A 19841-nucleotide genomic window follows, 5' to 3' on the forward strand; every position below is an offset into this window, starting at 1 on the left:
TTTGGTTGTGTGTGTTTTCCTACAAAGAAAATATTTTACTACACAGAATTTTGGGAAATTAAAAGAAAGTTTCATAAAATTAATAATATGTGAAATAAGTTGTTATTTAAAAGTTTACATCCACGAGAAACATGACCACTAAAAAACAAATGGATGAGAATTAGCAGAGAGTGCAGGGCAAGAACCTCAACCAGTTTATTTGAGACAACATGTGTTATTGCTGATGTGGTTGGAGTTTCAGCTTAAAACCTTTAGGGCAAATGGCTGCTTGACATTTTACAGTTTGGTGCAGGATAAACACCAGAGTGATTAACAATAGAACTTCAGTGTATCTCGGAATAAACAAGAAGGCTATACAGAAGGGGCAAAGTCTACCAGAAATGACTGCAGTCAGAAATGACTTTAAAATGAGTGAGACTTGAGCAAAATCTTAACTGCTCTTGCTCAACTCCCATCAATTTCAAAGGCTTTTGCACACATTTATGCTTGGTGGCTTCTACTTTAAGGGCCCTTTCAAGACTTTCTGTGATGAGCAAAAAGGGCCCCAAAACATATTTTTTTAATGGCAAACCGTCCAGGACTCTGTATTTTCTCTCCACAAAGAAAACGAAGGGAGGAAAACAGAGTTGACAGATGGAAATAGGAGCAAGAGAAAGCAGCTAAGGAGGAATAAACTTTCCCACTGGAACATTGTAAAGAGTTTATTGCCAAATATTTTAAGTATGGATGGTTGGGGGCGGGAATGTGGACACACATATCCTTTCTACTTTCCGATTCAAACTTCTGGGCTAGGTAATTAAGTTGCGATGTGGGGAAAAAATCATACATGTCCATCAAAAGAAATCAGAGCAGAGAAACTCATGTATCAAGGGAAATGCTGTTAGAATAAATAGGAGTGTATTAGAGGTATCACAGACACAAACAAAAATATGTTAGTTTGAATGTGCTACTAAGTGCCCTGGTTGTTTTTTATAAGAGTCAGTACAGTTGTTAAGAAACGGTTAGTCAGTCCTGCAGTTTTGCTTTGGTGCAAAGTTCTCCAACTGGAAGATTAAGTCAACAGCAGCATCAACATCAGGCACAATGTGGTCTGGTTCTACTAAAGCAGGGTCAAACCTGAAATCTCTGTGCCCATGAAACACAGTCTCAGTTATGCTCTCCCTAGCATCAAAGGGCATCTCTGTGTGAGGGTTGTACACCCCAGTGCAAACAAGGACAGACCTACAGCTTGTGGCCACAGTGGAAGAGAGTTCATTTTCCCACATGTTTTCAAGATCTTCCTCCTGAGAGATTGTGGAAGACCTTGTGCCACCAGCTGCTTTGGCCTGGAAACGTGCCTTGGACCCTCTTCTTGAACGGTTCTCTTCAAGGTAGCGGTTGTAAAGATTAGCACCATATATATCAGTCATCAGGTTATCTCTAGAAAGTCAGAAAAACTACATCAGGACCAATACATTTCAGGTTACAAATCATAGTTTTATTTTGCTAATAGAAGGTCATATGAAAACAAACTGTAATTTCATTATTTGACTTGAATTGCAGTGGCTATTACAAACTGAACCCTTTTGACAAAGTACATGGTCTATGGTAGATTACATGCTTGAGCAACACCTATCTAAGCATCCTTTCTGAACCTCTTTTTCCTGGTCCAGCAACTCTGCAGACCCAAAGCGCAATGAACTACGAACAGGTTCTTTCTTATTTTATACAAAATCTGCTTGTTTCTTGAAACTGTTGCATATCATTCTTCAGAAAGACTAACAGATAGTAACTGAAGAAAAATCTATAAATGCTACATGTTGGACCAGTGAGCGCCTTCTCTCCCCGGCAGCAAGAATGGGCGCCCCACCTTGGCCAAGCTGTTGGCTGGGTTCCCAGCCTGTAACTCCTTGGTAGACTGGGAGGTGAGCGACACCCTCAATGCCACTGGTATGGCCATGGCCCGGCTGGTACTTAGGGAGGAATGGGGAACGGTCAAGAAGGAGCATTGGGCTGACACCACAGACTGAGGTTTGTGAAACTCAAGAGGTAACAGTTTAGCCAAAGTCGAAGGAAGGCTGGGAGTGGATCTGTTGGTGTGACCCAGACATTGGTATTAGGTTGACTTCCTCTTGCCACCAGAGGAAGCGGTGTGAGTGGGGCATGACCAGGCACTATACTAAGAGGCTCATCAAACTGAGAACTAGCAGCACATCTGTTGCCAGCAGAAGCAACAGCAGGGCCAGATGGCACTGCCAAAAGCTAATGTGCCAATCATCCTGCTTTGACTCATGTAGTAGGTTATTTGCATATACAAATGAGAGCTGTTGGGAGGTGGAGCCAGAAAAACCAGAAAGGAGAAGTTAGTTGGAGGAGGACAGTTAGAGGAAGATTGTGTGAGAGAATCTGACGTGAGAAGTCAGTCAGAGTCAGAAATGAGAGTCTGAAGTAGAAGTTTGTGTGTGTGTGAGAGAGAGAGTGGTAGAGTTAAGAGTTAAAGAGAGTTAAGAGTGAAACAAGTTATTATTAAACTAATGAATACTTTAAGTCTTTAAAGAACCTGTTTATGTGATCTGTAACCAATAAACCTGTTTTGTTCAACGTTACTCTCAGCTTGGACCTCAATCTTTCTAATTAAAGGTTGTTGACAGAGGTCAACTGGTGGCAGCGTAAAGGAGGGAACATGTCATGGGCCTCAGGCTAGTGAAATAACTTGGAGACACGTAGGGGCATGTTACACCTAACCAGGCTGAGCGCAGGCCAGGGCCCCGAGATGTCCATCACTGATCACCAGCTCATCATACCAAGGGAACCAGCTAGGTGCAGGTGGACCTTGGAAGGACCTTTTCTGGGAACTACTGCACCTCTGGGTTGGCAAACGTCCTTGGAGGCCAAGGTGGCCTGGCAGGAAAAAATGCCTTCGCTACCTGGCTGCAGGGACAGCTGACAGGTTGCACACATCATCTCTGCTCTGCCCCCCCTCGTTTGGTCCACTTGAGGGGATTTCTGGACTTGATAAGAGGAGAAGGGGCTTCATTCCTCATCATAGGACTAATGGTCAGAAATTTATAGAAATGGGGGAGTGAAGTCACACTTGTTTGACACCATTGGCCCTATAAAGTTGTGTTGTCATCAATAAAGAGGCTGTTTCTGCAGCAACCCATGGTGTGATCACAGAGGGTGGCATTCACACTACATTACTGTATTTAGAAACCATGTACTCAACAATACAGTCCCACAAATGTTAGCAAATTAAAAAACGTAAAGGTTCAGGTTCCCCTCGACAGTTTTAGTCCAGTTGTGTCTGACTCTAGGGGGTGGGGCTCATCCCGTTTTCAAGCCGTAGAGCCAGTGCTTGTCCGAAGACAGTTTCCATTGCCACGTGGCCAGCGTGACTAGGGAACGCCATTTTACCTTCCCATCGAGGTGGTACCTATTTATCTACTCGCACTTGCATGCTTTCGAACTGCTAGGTTGGTGAGGAGCTGGGACAAAGCGACGGAAGCTCACTCCGTCACGTGGATTTGATCTTACGACTGCTGGTCTTCTGACCCTGCAGCACAGGCTTCTGCAGTTTAGCCCACATAATTTTGAGCACATTCTGGGACTGAGCCGTTCTAGTCCCATAGATAAAAACAAGTCAAGAATCTGATATCTTGGAATATCTGTATTTAATTTTAAGAGGTTTTTTTGAAGGTTACTACAGGTAAAAAGTTTGAAATCCAAAAACAGAATAATGCACAATCTGAACTAAAAGATAGTTATTCAGTTACTTGGAATGATTTCACTGAATTCTGTGAGATTTCTAATTCACTGTGGACAAGACTGGGCTGTAACTGCTTAAGTAGAGAGCAGCAGGTGACATACCTACTAATGACTGATTCTTAAGAAGATCTTTAAAAAGAGGCTGTAGATTCAGTGGAAAATATCTGACTGAGTAATTTGCTTCCTGCCCACATATAAGATAAAATATTCCTTCGTATTTCATATCTTCCCTTAATTGTATAGCAATAACCTGCATGAAATACTCCCTTTCCTTTCACTGGATGGCAAATGACACAGAAGAAACTTTAGCTATTCCTCTAGATCACGTTTTGCTGGTATTTGGAGCAGGAAACATTTTGATCAAATACGTCTTACCCAATAGCATATAGTGTTTGAATTGGTTTTTTCCATTGCTTTGCAGCTGCTTGCGTTCGGATCAGGTACTCAGCATAATGGTAAGTGAGTCCACTAGGCTTTCCCATCAAAGCTTCATATTTTAATTCTTTGCCAGTGATCTTTTTGTAAATATTTTCTAAACAAACCATGAATGTTCCATGCCCAAACCTGAAATACAAAGAAATAAATTTGTGATTGATAAAGAACAATCAGCCAGGATAAAAACAAAATATTACTTTATAGAGGAGGACCCATAAATCCCATTGGTTGTTTTTTTTTTTTTTTAGCATTTAGTAAAATTACTTTAACTCAATTTCCCCACCTACCCCCCACCTGCTTAACTCCTGTCAACTGCAATAATCCAAGAAAACATATCACAGCGCACTGGTAGCTACTTATAGCTAGGTTTTCACCAGTGAGGAAAAGGGCATTTTGCTGCAACATTTTTTCAGGTCCAGTAACAGAACCTATCCTTCTCCTTGTAACATTCAGAATGCAACAGGGTCCAGTTGGTCTCTCAGCCTGCCCAGGAGCACTGAAATCACACCCTGGAATGATGATTTTTTTAAAAGCATGATATCTCCTTCTTAAACCCCTCCCCCCTTCTCCAGGATCTGAACATGGCTCCAGCAGTGACTTACACACAGGAGCAATAGTTCTCCAGGGTTTCTGAAGGTCATCAGAAAAAAGTGTGACAGGATCCAATTAGGGATCACAATTAGGTCTGGATCCCTGTGCTGTCAGATTAACAGCCAGGTAAACAAGTAGCTGGGTGGAAGGTAAGAAGTTCTTCTGTGGCTAAGGTTTTCACCCAAGCTGACAAATAATTCTGGGTTGTAGCTCAATGGTTTAGGTCTCTGGTTGCGAAGCCAGACCTTGGAAGTTCAGTTTCCCACTGTGTCTCCTTGATAGGGGCTGGACTTGATATCTATAGGGTCCTTTCCAGTTTTGCAGGTTGAGGATGATGCTCGCCTCAGATGCACAGTAATCATTACGTTTCAGCAAGATTCTGACTTGAATCACACATTTATAATATTAGCAGCATAATGTTTGCTTATTTATCTGTGACATGTACTGAGAGCATGTGGTACACCCTGAGTGAAGACTTTCTGTATGTCAGAGTTCTCTTTTCCTGCTGTTAAAGATGGGGTGGGGAAGGTGTATATATGCAGCACACACGACCACTACTGCAAATCCTTCTCTTACCTTGGCGATTGGGCTTCAGATGCCCACATTAGATCCATATTACAAGCCAATACAGGAATATGTGGGTATATTTCCCGAGGATAAGGTTTTCCAGGGTAGCCACTTGTCAAAAGAACATCTATTATTAACTGCAGGTTGGTTTCCCATCTCACCGGCTCACCAAACAAAATAATTGCTGCAAAATAAACACACACTGACAGGTTAGAGTGCATTATCGCACATAATCATCACAGTAAGACTTCTGTCGTTGGTACACATTGCAAGAAGGTCAAAAGCCTGAAACAATTCAAGTGAAATGCTACTTGCTTGAAATCACTTTATAGCCTACTGTTTTCAGACAATTTTATTTTTTTGTTAATTAGCACAATTTCAGGGTGCAGGAGTACCATCATTTAACCAAAATATCATTTTACGTTGTATACAGTGAACTTCAGATCTTTTGATATTAAATGAAGTATACTGCATATTAACAATGCAAAATGTTAGTACTTCCTTAATAACATTTATTTATTTATTTATTTATTTATTTATTTATTTATTTATTTATTTATTTATTTATTTATTTATTCCGATTTTTACCCCGCCCCTCTATACAACGCCTACTCAGGGCGGCTTACATGAATTAAAACAGATCAAGAAAACATATCTAAAAATACAATTATCACAATTAATTCTAAACAACACATTTCCAAGATGGCAAGACTCAAGAAGAGGAGAAAAAAAGAAAGAAAATTAACTTAATTGACTGTAGGGAAGGCCTGTTTAAATAACCTAGTTTTTTTTTGTAGCACAAATTAACAAATAAAATGTTTTTGAGCCTCATGGCACAGTGATTAAACTGCTGTACTGCAGCCAAAACTGCTCACGGCCCAGGGTTCAATCCCAGGTAGGCAGCTCAAGGTTGACACAGTCTTCTATCCTTCAGAGGTTGGTAAAATGAGTACCCAGCTCACCAAAGGGGGGGTATATGTAGCCTGAGTAATTAACTTAGAAACCACCCAGATCATGCTTTAAGTGCTATAGGGTGGCATATAAGCAGCATACTTTGCTTTGCTTTTTGGAAAAACTGATTTAGCGGATTGACTATTTCATGCTGTAATTTTCAATAACAGCTCCTTTTCCATTGTAAACAAAGCTAATGTCTAATAGACATTGCTTTTGGGTTTGTTTGGTTCCCCTTTCCATACGTATCATAGTTTAACTCTGAATGGCAAATTTAAAAGTGTACAAGTAATGCAAAGCTAGGAGAAAATAAACCGAGAAGGAACTGTAGATTAGTCTTAATAAGAGAAGATTATTCACTCAAGATTTAGAATTCCCATATGCCTCCAAATCAGCCATGTTTTTAAAATGGCCTCTAGAATCCCACTTTATGTAGGAATAAGCTACAGCAGAACTGAAACCCAGGTCATACTGACCCTCAATCTTGGGGAGTTCTACTGGAGGTCGATGCTGCAAAACAAACAAGAAATAAAAAAACAAGTTAGCTTTTATTAAGAGAAGCCTTCCGTGGGCACTGACAAAAAAAGAAACTGGTTGGTCCTTTTGTTTCCAATAAAGAAGACATTTCATGCTTGGTGATATTTTCAGCAAGACTTCTCATGTTACTAATTCTAAAATAGGAAGAACAGTGCTTTGCAACAAGGAGATAAAATAAAAATTCCTTTCCCAGTCACAAACCTGGAAATCACAGTCCTTTATAAAATACGCATTCAAGTTATCAACAACAATTAAAAACCCCTACAATCTCTTGATAGCTAATTCACAGTTTGCATTACATAATTGAAGCCGCACTTAACACTGTACGCAAGCAACCATCCTCCTTCAGGTTATTCCTGACTGGAGTACTAGGCCATGCTTCAAACTGACCAAAATAAGTTAATTTCTCTTAAAAGCCGTGATCATCATTCTTTCCTTTCCTTGCTCCAAAGTTAACTAAATCTGCATGCACTGCAACCTAAAGGAAATGGCAACACATTCAACCAGGAATGAAAAAAAGAACTTTGACAGAATAATACAACATATTAATTCCACAAAGCAAAGCAAAGAGAAAACCATATAGGCAGAGAGTTAATATTAACTTTCTAACAATCCCCATGTCCCAGATGCATCCTACTGAAACCGGAGATAAGAGCTGAACTAGGCGTCTTCAGTCCACTGCTCCTGTCCTCTTTATCCTCCACCTCCTATAAGACTTGGGCAATTCTCTTGCTAGTTCTTGGAGGCATTTCCTCATGTTTACACATAACACTCTCAGTTGCTGTCTAATCTGTTCCAAAATCAGTCAACATTGCGTAAAGTCTCTGGACAACTTGTACAGCTTTTTAAATGCTGTGAACAATATAAAAGCAATTCAGTGAAATTTGCCTTTCTTTAGTCGACATAACAAATGTGGTTTTGACATGTGCTGTAATTTTTGTAGTACATCTCAAGTCTTATTTATTTATTTATTTATTTATTTATTTATTTATTCATTCATTCATTCATTCATTCATTCATTCATTCATTCATTCATTCATTCTACTGCCTGATTAGTGACAAACACTACTCTAGCTGGTGACATAATGGAACAAACAGATAATCAAATACTTGCCCTGACTTATCAACAAAGAACAATCATCATCATGGTCAAATTAAAAAGACACAATACATATATTCAAGCAGCTGTCAGGCAGATTTTAAGAGCCAAAAATATCAAAGGCACAAGAAGTGCATTTGAGTAGCTGTCAAGGAGACCTTAAGGGCTAAACAACATGCAGGGTTTAATGGCCTGAAAACAACACAAAAACAACAGGCACAAGGAGGAATCAAGTTGCCTCCCACCACCAAACTGCTATTACCATGGGAAGGGAACCTTCCCCTGACACAAAAGTATGAACAGCAAACAATACTCAGTTTAAACCACACATTTGCACATTGGGTCAAAAAAATGCCAGTACGTATCATTTTTGATTTTTGATACTGGCATCACAGATGGACTGTGACAAGGCAGAAAAGTAGATTATCCAGAAAAAGATAACGGAAGTTGGCATGGCCAAACGCTAAGTGAACACATCGCCAGACTGTGTGACACCTGTGAGAGGGAAATCTTGTACGTTTAAAAAGTTTTAGGGGTGTGATGCTGGCTCAGGAGATCATGTTAGCATTCTTGTGCGGTAATCCCTTAAAGCAGGCCCTTAAGAGAGGAGAGGCAATGGGGCAAGAGCTGTGCATCTCATAACACACTGGAATGGTGGGCTACTGACTGCAATGTGCTTTGGAAGGCTGGCTGCCAAGTCTACGCAGCATTTGGAAAGGTGCAACATTTCTCCCACCACCCTCAGGCCTCAGAAGGGAGGTATGGCTTTCCTATCTGCTCTAGAGCTTCCCAATGGTTTCTGCGTTGGGGCGAGCAGGCAAAGAGGATTCTGGATTCTGGCGGCTCAGTCCTTTCCTAGCACAGAGTGCCTGGGCTCTGTTGTCCCCCTGCCACGGTCTGATGCTGCTGAGACACAATGCGCTCAAGAAGGGAAGCAGCACACAGAAAGCCACAGATTGTGGGATATGTGTGTGCAGAGGACGCTGGTGGAAAGCGGGTTAGTGGGCGGTTGGGTGGGTAGGTGGGCGAGCACTGTGTAGCAGGAGAGCACAGGTGACCATGCCACTCAACAGTGAACATCTGTGAGCTCTGCACTGCGGTGGTGCCTGCAACTGTGACAAATATTAAGAATTCCAACCAGGCCTACATCTCCAAAATGGGAACTGATGAAGGCAGTTCCCTCTGAAAACGTTCACACAACGGGAGAGCTAAACTTGGTGTCAAGAGAATGTCCATCATTAGAAAGCAGAAGAATATTCTCTCAATTGCCTGTTCACAGATTTCTGTAATGCAGGTCACCTATGATGGTGTTTGGTTTTGTCCAAAATATCAGAGAAACTACTTAAATTAGAAACAATACAACAAATGGTCAATAAATTATGAAGAAAGATGTTTAGCAGAGCATACTGTACTTACCAAAATCTTAGGTCTTCTGTCATGGTCAACCATGTCCAACAATGGATAGGTTTCTCTCAGTTTGTCAATTGTAATAGGCTGGCAAAATCCAAGACTAGTGATGTAATTTGTTAGGGATTTCAGTGCATCTATATTTTACTGAAATGTAAATGTTTGCCTTTCCACAGCAAATTAAGCAATATACTCAGTCTGGCAGTGACAGCTTCCTGTTAATTATATTAAAAGTGTTCTATCCACTCTTGGGAGATTATGTAAATGATAAAGAGCTTGAACCCTGCATACTTATTGCCTTGCTATAATCTCTACATATTGGATTTTCATGAATGCAATTTTTATTTCAGCGGCACAGTGGCTTGCAAAATAAATTTTGTTATTAACTCTTCACATTACAATCCAGCTTGCAACGTTTAATTCAAAACTCACTCCTGCTAAATCCAGGCTTACTTATAGCAATGTTGTTTAGACTTACAGACTGGAAAGAGTTCATTTTGCGGAACTTATCTCCCAAGCCAAAGAAAAGTGTCCCACAAAGTCTTCAGGTTCTGAAAGACATTCATCTGATATCTACAACTCCTCTTGCCCTGTTCCACCACAAAATATCCTGTATGATGCTATGTAATATTGTCTTGCCTGGTAAGTTCTGGAGATCTTGAAGGCCTGTTTACATTCTGTGCCAGTGTGGATAAAAATGACTTTTTAAAAATCAAATTCATTTGAATCACAATTAGAGATGGGGGTATTCATATTTCTATACAAATACGAATGTCCCCACGCAGCTGGACTTAACAAGGGTCTGGTCCCTGGGGCCAGACCGTCCGCTCATTTGTCCTCAGCAGCCATGCAGGGAGATTTGTCCTCTCCCTTTCCCCCCACTGCCCAGAGTGGCCAGCCAAGTGGGAAGAGAACAGCACTCCAGGTGAAATGGGAAAGATGAGCGGGGCCGCTGCGAGACGCATGAGCGAACGGTTAATTCCAGCTTCGCGGGGATGCATCTTTCATATACGAATACCTCCATCTCTAATCACAATTTAAATCATGATTACATTTAAAATATTGGGTTTTTATTTAAATTGTCAACAAAATCTTATTTTTAAAAATTAAATTGTGCTTCAAATCAATTGATTTGATTTAAATCAAATCCACCCTGTCTTGTGCCCCTTTGGTTGCTGTATTAAAGGCAATATGGAGAGGGTGGCGGAGGCACCAGAACACTACTATGGTCTGGTGCAGATCCGCCACTTCTTTTGCCTAATCTACAATGAACCAACCATTAGAAAGGATACTGTTTAGCAATATCAAGAAGTGGCCCTTGTCCAGACACAAGAACACATTTGTCATGGTAACGTTTGAACATACGCAGAGGACTGTGGGACATCATGACTTGGTCCTGGGAAATCTATTAAAAAGAACAAAAAAAAACCCAGCTCTTGTTCGTAAATAACATGATATACAAAATATGCATAGCAATAATTAAAACACATAAGCTTATCTTTAAGGGGGTTTAGGAAAAGTTAGTTAGAAAGAGCGGGAGGAGGAGGGATAATAAGAGATTTTATATTGACTGTGAACAGAAGTAGATTATCGTACAGAGACAGTTTTCAATCTTTAGCAGTATAAAATAATGACTGAAATTCTGTAGTAAGTTATAACTGGAGTATACCCACTGAATGAGCAAGAAATAAGTGAGTCAACATCTATGTACAGGGGCTACCTTTGAGATTGATGCGGAAGCTTCAAATGGTGCAGAATGAGGCAGCCAGACTTCACACTGGGGTGAGAAAATATCAACATATCTCCCCCACTCTAGCTGCCTTGCGTTGGCTATCCGTTCGTTTCTGCATTGATTTCAAAGTGTCAATGATGGCATATAAAGCCCTAAACGGTTGCGGACCTCGCTACCTAGCGGAACTCCTCCTCCCACCTAGATCTACCCAAATCACTCCTTCTAGCCAAGAAGGGTGGCTGAGGAGCCTACCACCGAGGGAGGCCCAGAGAGAAAGAACAAGAAGCTGGGCCTTCTCGGCAGTGGTCCCTCGACTTTGGAACAGTCTGCCCTCAGAGATCTGTCCGGCTACCTTGCTGGGTGCAAACTTCTGGCTCTTTAGGCAGACTTTCCCTCCTGTCATCACTTGATTATTTTTCCCATCTTGAACTATATTACTACTATTGTTTTTTTATTATATTGTTTTTGTTTTATCTATTATTGTTAGCCATCCAGAGCAGACTTCGGTCTAGATGGGTGGGGAATAAATGAATGAATGAATGAATGAATGAATGAATGAATGAATGAATGAATGAATGAATGAATAAATAAATAAATAAATAAATAAATAAATAAATAAATAAATAAATTAAATATTTAAGTTCAATTGATTCAATGGGCCTACTCTAGCTGCAATTTCCTACTGGATGTCAGCCAATATGTTGCATTAAAATTCTATTATTCTACTATACTTATACTGCTGCTAAATATCGGCATATTGGATTGTGCAGGACAATAACATATCTATATCTTACATTTGTATCATAATGATGTATATTTTGGTCTCTGTCAATCATACCTAATGCTGATTTCCTATACAGTAAAAGATCTCTCTCTCTTTCCTGAAGAGTCAAATAAGAGGGTAAGAATGAGGACCTGAGGAAGGGCCCTGGTGGCAGCAGGTTACTAAAGAAAAAGTTGGAAGTGGCTGGCCGGAGTGGAGAGAAGAGCTTTGTGCTATTCCTGAAAGGGATGGGGAATAAAGACTAACAGCATCAGCCTTAGGACAAGGGCCACCGAGATCTATAAGGCTTGCAACAAGTATAAAAGGCCGTCTGTATGAGTAAAAGGCACAACCTACATAGGCACACAAAAACTGCCATCACATCCAGAAGACACTCACAGGCACTCCAAGAATATGAGACAGCTGGTCTGCTTTCTTCTGACGAAGGCAGTTCCCTGCATTTGTAACAAATACAACAGGCACCAGAAACTCTCCCTGAGAACCGAGTAGTTTTTGGAAGGCTTTTCTTGCTGCAGGAATAGGTGTCTTCCCACGCACCAAGACTCCGTCAATATCAAACAGGAACCCAAAGGTAGGTTGTTGTTGTCCATTAAGCTGAAATTGAGAGCAGGGAGAGAACTATTATCATAATCAACTCTTTAGCTCTAGTAAAACTTACATTCACTGAGTTGTTTCTTTGGTATATTCATATCCTGCCATCCTTTTGAGGAACTCTCTCCTTTGCTAACATTATCCTCACTGCAGCCTTAGTAGGCAGTGAACTTGATGGTGGTGTGAGAAACCTCTTGGCCTTCCCTCTTCGAATCTGATGCTCTTGGGCACCGGCCCATCCCTCAGTTTGTGCTTTCCAGAAACCATGGCCATAGGGATAAGCCACACGGTAGTCCAACACTTTGTTGTTGCTTTAATAATTACCCAAACTAGAATGGCAATTTATTAACGTGAACCTTTGCTTTCTACCTTTACCTCAGAGTTAAGAGAAGCACAATGTGTAATTAACTCATTTCTCTCACACTAGCCTCCTGCAAGGTCCACTAGACTGAGTGGGTGTGGGAATGGCTCAAAAATATCTAGTGAGCTTTATAATTGGGAGAAAATTTGAAGACCTTTTTGGGCCAAGTCTTATACAATCAGCCTCCAAAAGACATACTTCCACCAGAAGCAATTTTTTTACAACTTACACGCACACTCCACAACAATTTCACCAACGAGGTGTACTGGTTGCAGACAAATACTAAGGAGACCCATATCCAAACCACCTCTTGGCTGTGAAACTCACCGGGCGGCCCTGGCCCAGTCGCACACCCTCAGCCTGACCTACTCCCCAAAGAAAAGACTGGACTTGGCATTAAATTTTCTGTTGGATTTAAAAGCCTTTTTGTTAAGATCTGTACCAAAACGTGTTTAAATACTAGAAAAACCAACTACTGGAGAAAGTTCTTCTTTCCGTCTTGCTGGGATCTTAATAACCAAAGACTCAGACATTGGTTTGCTTTTTTAAATACTGTATAAGCTATAAATATTCTCAGTTTAATTATGTAACCTTTGCTTCAATCTCAGCATGCACTCAAATAATGCTATATTCTGTTTAAAACTAGTTTTCACTGTTCAGATAGCAACAGTTGGCAAGAAATTAACAAAAACAAGTATTTAGGTCAATCAGTAAATCTTCTACTACTGGATTATGGGACTAAGAAAGTACCAGTTAAGACTTAAAAGGAACACCTACACAGATTTCAAACATAAATGAACCCTGGTGGTACCCACATCTCCCCGCGCATGGAGTTCACTCCCCACAACTGGTCTGCAGCCGCAAAACAGTTGGGGACCGCTGCTTTAAAGGTATATCTTTCTTGGCTGTAAGATACAGCTATATTTAAAACATGCCAACAGTTACGACTTCACAGTTTCACACAGACAATAATTACTAAAATATCAGAGCAGATTAAATCTGGTAAAGCAGAACTCTCTAAACCTTATAAACCCAATATATTCCCATTGTATTTTAATCACTTTGTTTATGGTTGTGGTGGTGGTGTCGGACACTTTCTGCCTGTTCTACATAATAAAATGACATCGTGAAGGATGTGTGTCTAACATTAGAAGCACTATATGCTGCTCCTTGCTTCTGCCTGCCAGAGAGGCAGAAAATGCAACATTATTAAGTCCATGTTAGGCTTGCTTCATCCAGTTTCAGGCCCATTCCATACATGTGGTTGTGTCACACATCAAACAGAGGAAGCGAAGGTTCAGTTAATAAGGGCAGGTCACTTGGCATTCCTGTAAAGTTTTAATACATTTTCCAGGTATATATAATTTTAAACTGTTACCCAATCACAGCCTTGAGGAAGGGAAGTGTAAAAAGAAAAAGACTAAACAAACAAGGCAATATTGACATAAATGTAGTTGCTGGATTTGTCAGGAAAGTTTTTAATTGGTTTAAAATGTAAACATTAAAATAAAAATGAAGCTGAAAAAGCTATGTATCAACAGGTTTTTATGAAGTTCCTTTAGCAACATATGTTTCCATGTCCCTAATATTCCATTCTTGTGCAAGGTGTTGGAACAGTTTCTCAGATCCACGGATTCCTAAATAAAACAGATTATCCAGATCCATTTCAATCTGGCTTCAGGCCTGCTTATGGAACAGAACTGCTCTGGTTCCCTTGGCAGATGATCTACACCAGGAAATGAACACAGGGGAGATGTCCCTGTTGGTTCTGCTGGACCTCTCAACAGCTTCTGATACCATCAACCATGGTATCCCCCTGGCCTGTCTCTCTGGGATGGGATTGAGAGGTACTTTTTACAGTAGTTCAGGTCCTTCCTGGAGGAGAGAACTCAGGAGATGGTGCTGGGAGACTCCTGTTCAGCAAACTTGGCTGCTGACCAGTAGGGTCCCTCAGGGTTACGTTTTGTCTCCTGTGTACTTAACATCTACATGAAACCACTGGGAGAGATTGTTCGGAGTTCTGGAGTTCAGTGTCGCCAGTATGCAGTTGACACCCATCTCTATCTCCCTTTTCCATTTAAATTTGAGGAAGCTATTTCGACTAGATCAGTGTCAAGTGTCAGTAATGGACTGGATGAGGGTGAATAAACTAAAACTTAATCCAGATAATACAGAGGTACTCCTGGTCTGTTGAAAGGCATTTCAGGGAACAGAGATGTAGCCTGTGCTGAATGAGGTTACACTCATGAGGTTACAGCTGGTGGCTGTTCTTGGATTTGTCTGAATCTGGATGCCCAGGTTTCGGTGGTGGCCAAGAGAGCATTTGCACAATTAAAACTAGTCTGCCAGCTGTGCCCACTCCATGAGAGGTCTGATCTGGCCACAGTGACACATGTCTTAGTAATATTCTAGCTGGATGACTGTAACACATTCTTCATGGGGCTGCCTGTAGAAAATGTCAGAAAACTTCAGCTGGTCCAAAATACAGCAGCCAGATTGCTAACTGAGGCTGGACACAGGGACCGCTTAACTCTCATTACAGCAGCTCCACTGGCTGCCAATCTGTATCCAGGCTGAATTCGAACTGCTGGTTCTAGCCTATGAAGCCCTAAATGGCTTGGACCCAAGCTATCTCAAAGACTGTGTCTGCTTTTATGAACCTGCTCAAGTGTTAAGATCACCAGGACAGAGACTCCTTCTTCTTGGTCCTAGTACCTTCACAGGTACACTTGGTGTCCCAGGCATGTTTTTGCACTGGTGCAGTTTCTGTAACCGAAGTTACCATTTCATGCTAAATATGCCCAACTGCCAACCGATACCATCTACACAGAGTAAGTTGGCACGGACCTTCTCACTGATCATAGACTGACAGTCCTAAAAACCTGTTGTGTAAGGCATCCTTAATAAAAAACATATTTCTCCAGTGTTGACCCAAAAGACATTAAAAGTTGTCCAAAAGATACAGTACAAATGGATTGGCAGTGAACATCTTCAAACCTACCTACCTTTGCTATACTTCCAATTTTCAGAACAATTTGCTGAGGCATTTTCTGTCCATAAGATGTAGTACCCACTCCTCTTGCCCACACATCCAGTTATTATGACAAAGATTCATCCATTTTGCCCTTAATTTAGGGCTAAAGATCAAATTCTACAAAAAAGTGAGGATTCCCTTCAAATCCTTCGGACATATAAAATATCTGAGAACATGACCAGCCTGCAGCCTCTGTTTCACTCACATTTTTCCTATTTTTTTCTTTTTTTGTAAACACACGTAAATTCAGAGTCCACAATACTACAAATTCTATTTACTTATTATCCAGGCTATTTTTCACTATTAAAACAGCAACACGAATGAAATGGTATCACTAGAATTAGACATGGTAAGAACTATGAGCACTAGCATTAAACATGTTAAGGGTCCTTCATATTTTTCCTATGTAGAGTCAACAGCAGTGGGAAACAGGGCTGGAAATTAGCCTTTAAAAGTGGCAGACGCCTTGCTGTTGTCAGGTCTGTGGGTGCACTTTACCCATGCATGGGTACATGCACTACAAAACGCACTACAAAAAAGAAGGCCAGTGTGTAGAATGAAATGTTTAGTTCACACTAATGTTTTCTCCATGATCACTTATCCTGTGTACAACTGTCAACCATCTCTTTACACATACAGAATACAAGCTGTTTTGAACACACTGAAACATCTGAATGATCCTGAGGCTAATGCAAATTCAGGATATGTTTTCACCTGCAATCGCTGGCAAGTAGTTGTGTTTCAGTTTTGCAAACATGTTCATTCAGGTTTACTGCTGGGATTCATACAAGCTCAGAACAGGGTTCATACAGAATATACATAAGTGCACACAGGATCTTCCATCTACTGGGTTTCCCCACCTCTTAAATGTGCTGTGTACTTTGCCGGCTGCACTGGGTTTAGAAATGAACCAAAGCTTCTTGTGCTGGGAAAACTGCCCTTATGCTGATGGATTTCAGAGATCTACAAATAAAAAGACTTGACAGGCCCTCCTGTGACCATCCAGGAGAACCAAATGGGTGGAGAAGAGGTGAAGTAAAGGAGGAACCAAATTATGCCAGATCCAGACCTCCTCCACCCCTGGAACATTTTCATTATGCCAATACAGAGTTAGGTCAAGGTAAGGGTATTCCTAGATAATTTCTAACAGACTGGAAGGGGTTCAAATTCAGCACAGCTTCAGCATCCTAAAACCATACCTCCCCCCCCCAAAAAAAAATCACAATTGTTCTCAAAAGTAGTAACACAAAGGCAGGAGGACTATATGGTTGAATTATTTGGATAATGCTCCTGGATAACTTTCCTATAAAGATTATTTAAGTGCTAAATGTTATACATTAATTACCAACCCATCAGTATGCACACTCATTCATTTAGGGAACATGTCAGCTAAAAAGCTGAGGATTGGAACCTGCCTTTTTCTGTGACAATTTAAATTAATCTACCATGCCCAGGATCTCACCACTATTACTGTAATACATTAAAAGATAAAGCAAGAGAGAAAAGTCCTGCCCCATGTTCCTATGGAAACCTCACCAGGAAACAAGACTCACTGGAAAAGACAATAAGGCTAAGCAAAGTTGAAGGAAGCAGGAAAAGAGGTAGACCAAATAGGAGATGGATTGACTCCATAAATCACACCCTCTAGTTCGGAAAGATCTGAAGATGGGGCCTTCTGGAGGCCACTCATTCATAGAGCTGCCATAAGTCAGAAAGAAGTGCCTTGACAAGGGCATACACCAACCACCCTTGCTCAGGTTGCGGGAGTGACTTGAGGTGACAGCCAGGAACAGTCGGAGGCAGGCTCAGCTGTTTCCTCTGGGCGACAATGCAATTGGCTCTTTTTTGCGCCTACCTCCACACACACACACACACACACACACACACACACACACACACACACACACACAGAGAGAGATGAAGGCAAATGATGGGGGAGGAGAGTCCAAGGGGGAAACGTGAATGAATGAACAAAATGATCCAGACAGGAAAGCCTGGGAAGGAAAACAAGAGGGATCGGGAACAAGAAAGGGTAATAGAGGGGAGTGGAAAATACTCTTTTTTTCTAAGGGAGAGAAGCAAGGATTTCGCCTTCCTCTTCAAAGTTACCAGTTCTAGTTTATACTCCGCCCTTTCAGCGGGCTGCTCGGTATTCCCAATGGACTAAAGCAACAGACACAAACAAGCGCACGCCATGGAAAATCCAGAGGGGCGCAGGACGGAAAGATGATCCTTTAAAAAAAAAACCATCATCATTACACAAGGAAAGCCTCTTTCCCCGATTTTGGGCCACACGGACTTTGACTGCGCTTGAGAAAACAACGCGACCCAACTCGACGCGCTCCGAAGCGGCGGAAAACTTTCCAAGCCCGACAGCCGCTCGCAGCCCCTGCGCTCAACTATCCTTCCTTCCCTCTCCCGGCGGCACCGCTGGCAGGGGGTGGGGGTGGGGGGGTCTCTCCAGAAGAGAGAGAGCAGCGGTCGTCTTCCTTCCCCCCCCCCTTTCCCCGCCACTGGCTGCCCGGCACTCGGAAACGGCTGGGAAAGATGGGACCAAGAGCTTTCTCTCTCGCCCCCCGCCGCCAACCACCGACTCTTACCTGGATGCCCGCGTCGCTCTTGGGCGCTGGCGCGGCGGCGCTGCAGAGTCCACGCCGCCCGGGAGGTCCCGCGGCCGCGCCTCTCCGGAGAAGCCGGCCGAGAAGCGGCGGCAACCCCCGCATGGCGGCTTCCTTGGGCAGGAAAAGCAGCCAAGGCGAGCGGCAGCGGCGGCGGCGGCGGCCACCGGGCTTGAGTGGGGCGCGGGCGCCGCCGCCGACAGCGGCCCCCCCTCCGGCTTCCTCAGTCTAAAACCTGGCCCGCTCCGCCCTCTGCCTACGCTGCCCGGCGCGGGAGGGGCTTGCCTGGCGCACCTGCCCCGCCCTCTCCCCCCCCCCCGCCGCCCGCACCCGGGGCCCGAACCGGCGAGGCGCCTCTTTTTTTGGCGCGCCTCCCCCGCTCCCTGTTGTTTTCTCCGTTCCCCGGCTCGTCCGGGCTCTCCGTCTCTCTTACTTCTCTTCTCCCCCCCCCCCAAAAAAAACGCTCTGGGGCCGGAAAGCACACGAGAAAGGATGCCGGGGAAATGAGCCGGGGTTCAGAGGGATTGCTCAGTGTTTTGTCCAGTTCTGCTTCCACTTTCATTGTCTCTACAAGCTCCTACTCATCGCTGCTGTACACCGCTGCCTGAGAGCCACACTTCTTGACAATCGCTTTGTGCTCCAGTGAGAAGTGGCCGAGCGATGACAACAGGGGTCAGCTTCTGGGAGTTTCCCTTGCTTTGTGTCTCTTTGTGAATGGTAGAAAGCACAAGCGGGTACATCTGCAGACTGTTGTTTAGTCGTTAAGTCATGTCCTACTCTTCGTGACCCCATGGACCAGAGCATGCCAGGCCCTCCTGTCTTCCACTGCCTCCCAGAGTTGGGTCAAATTTATGTTGGTTGCTTCAGTGACCCTGTCCAACCATCTCGTCCTCTGTCGTTCCCTTCTCCTCTTGCCTTCACACTTTCCCAACATCAGGGTCTTTTTCTTCCTCTTCTTTCCCCCCCCTCTTTTTTCCTTTCCCATCTTGGATTAATCTAGATTTTATCTTAGTTTATTTTTATATTATATGTAAATCGCCCAGAGTAGACACATTCTAGATGGGCAGTGTAGAAATCTAATAAATAAAATATGACATTTATTACATATGAAAATGTCTGCTATTTAGTAGTCTGTATACTGTAAACTTGTTCACAAAGAGTACCTTAAATAGTGAATTCACTGGTTCTTAACCTTGGGTTACTCAGGAGTTTTGGACTGCAACTCCCAGAAGCCTTCACCACCAACTGTGCTGGCTGGGGTTTCTGGGAGTTGCAGTTCAAAAACATCCAAGTAACAAAGGTTAAGAACCATTGAATTAGATAATGCTTGAGTCATTAAAAAGCTGCTATCCCTTGTTCATAAGCTCAGGTAGTACTATAATTACACGTT

General features: G+C 42.4%; 1 protein-coding gene across 1 annotated transcript; it reads right to left on the minus strand.

The window, feature by feature from the left end:
* Positions 1–686: 686 nt before the first annotated feature.
* On the minus strand, positions 687–18678 carry LOC110081618 (haloacid dehalogenase-like hydrolase domain-containing 5). The gene is made up of 8 exons (XM_072989701.2): positions 18434–18678; positions 12226–12441; positions 10624–10736; positions 9341–9434; positions 6765–6798; positions 5347–5521; positions 4120–4308; positions 687–1419 (listed from the first exon to the last, which is right to left on the minus strand). The coding sequence occupies exons 1-8, from the start codon at positions 18554–18556 to the stop codon at positions 1002–1004; spliced, it is 1362 nt and encodes a 453-aa protein (XP_072845802.2). The 5' UTR covers positions 18557–18678; the 3' UTR covers positions 687–1001.
* Between the last annotated feature and the right edge of the window lie 1163 nt (positions 18679–19841).

The sequence above is a fragment of the Pogona vitticeps genome, chromosome 2, assembly GCF_051106095.1.
Source record: "Pogona vitticeps strain Pit_001003342236 chromosome 2, PviZW2.1, whole genome shotgun sequence".
In the NCBI taxonomy this organism is placed as follows: domain Eukaryota; kingdom Metazoa; phylum Chordata; class Lepidosauria; order Squamata; family Agamidae; genus Pogona; species Pogona vitticeps.

Excerpts from the sequence above, each read along its gene's own strand:
- LOC110081618 (XM_072989701.2), bottom strand. The coding sequence starts at position 18,556 with ATGCGGGGGTTGCCGCCGCTTCTCGGCCGGCTTCTCCGGAGAGGCGCG. Across the intron at positions 10,737-12,225 it reads CTCATATTCTTGGAGTGCCT|ATTTCCCAGGACCAAGTCAT; the intron begins GTGAGTGTCTTC and ends TCTTTTTAATAG. Across the intron at positions 9,435-10,623 it reads CTTCTTGATATTGCTAAACA|TCTTGGATTTTGCCAGCCTA; the intron begins GTATCCTTTCTA and ends TTACATCACTAG.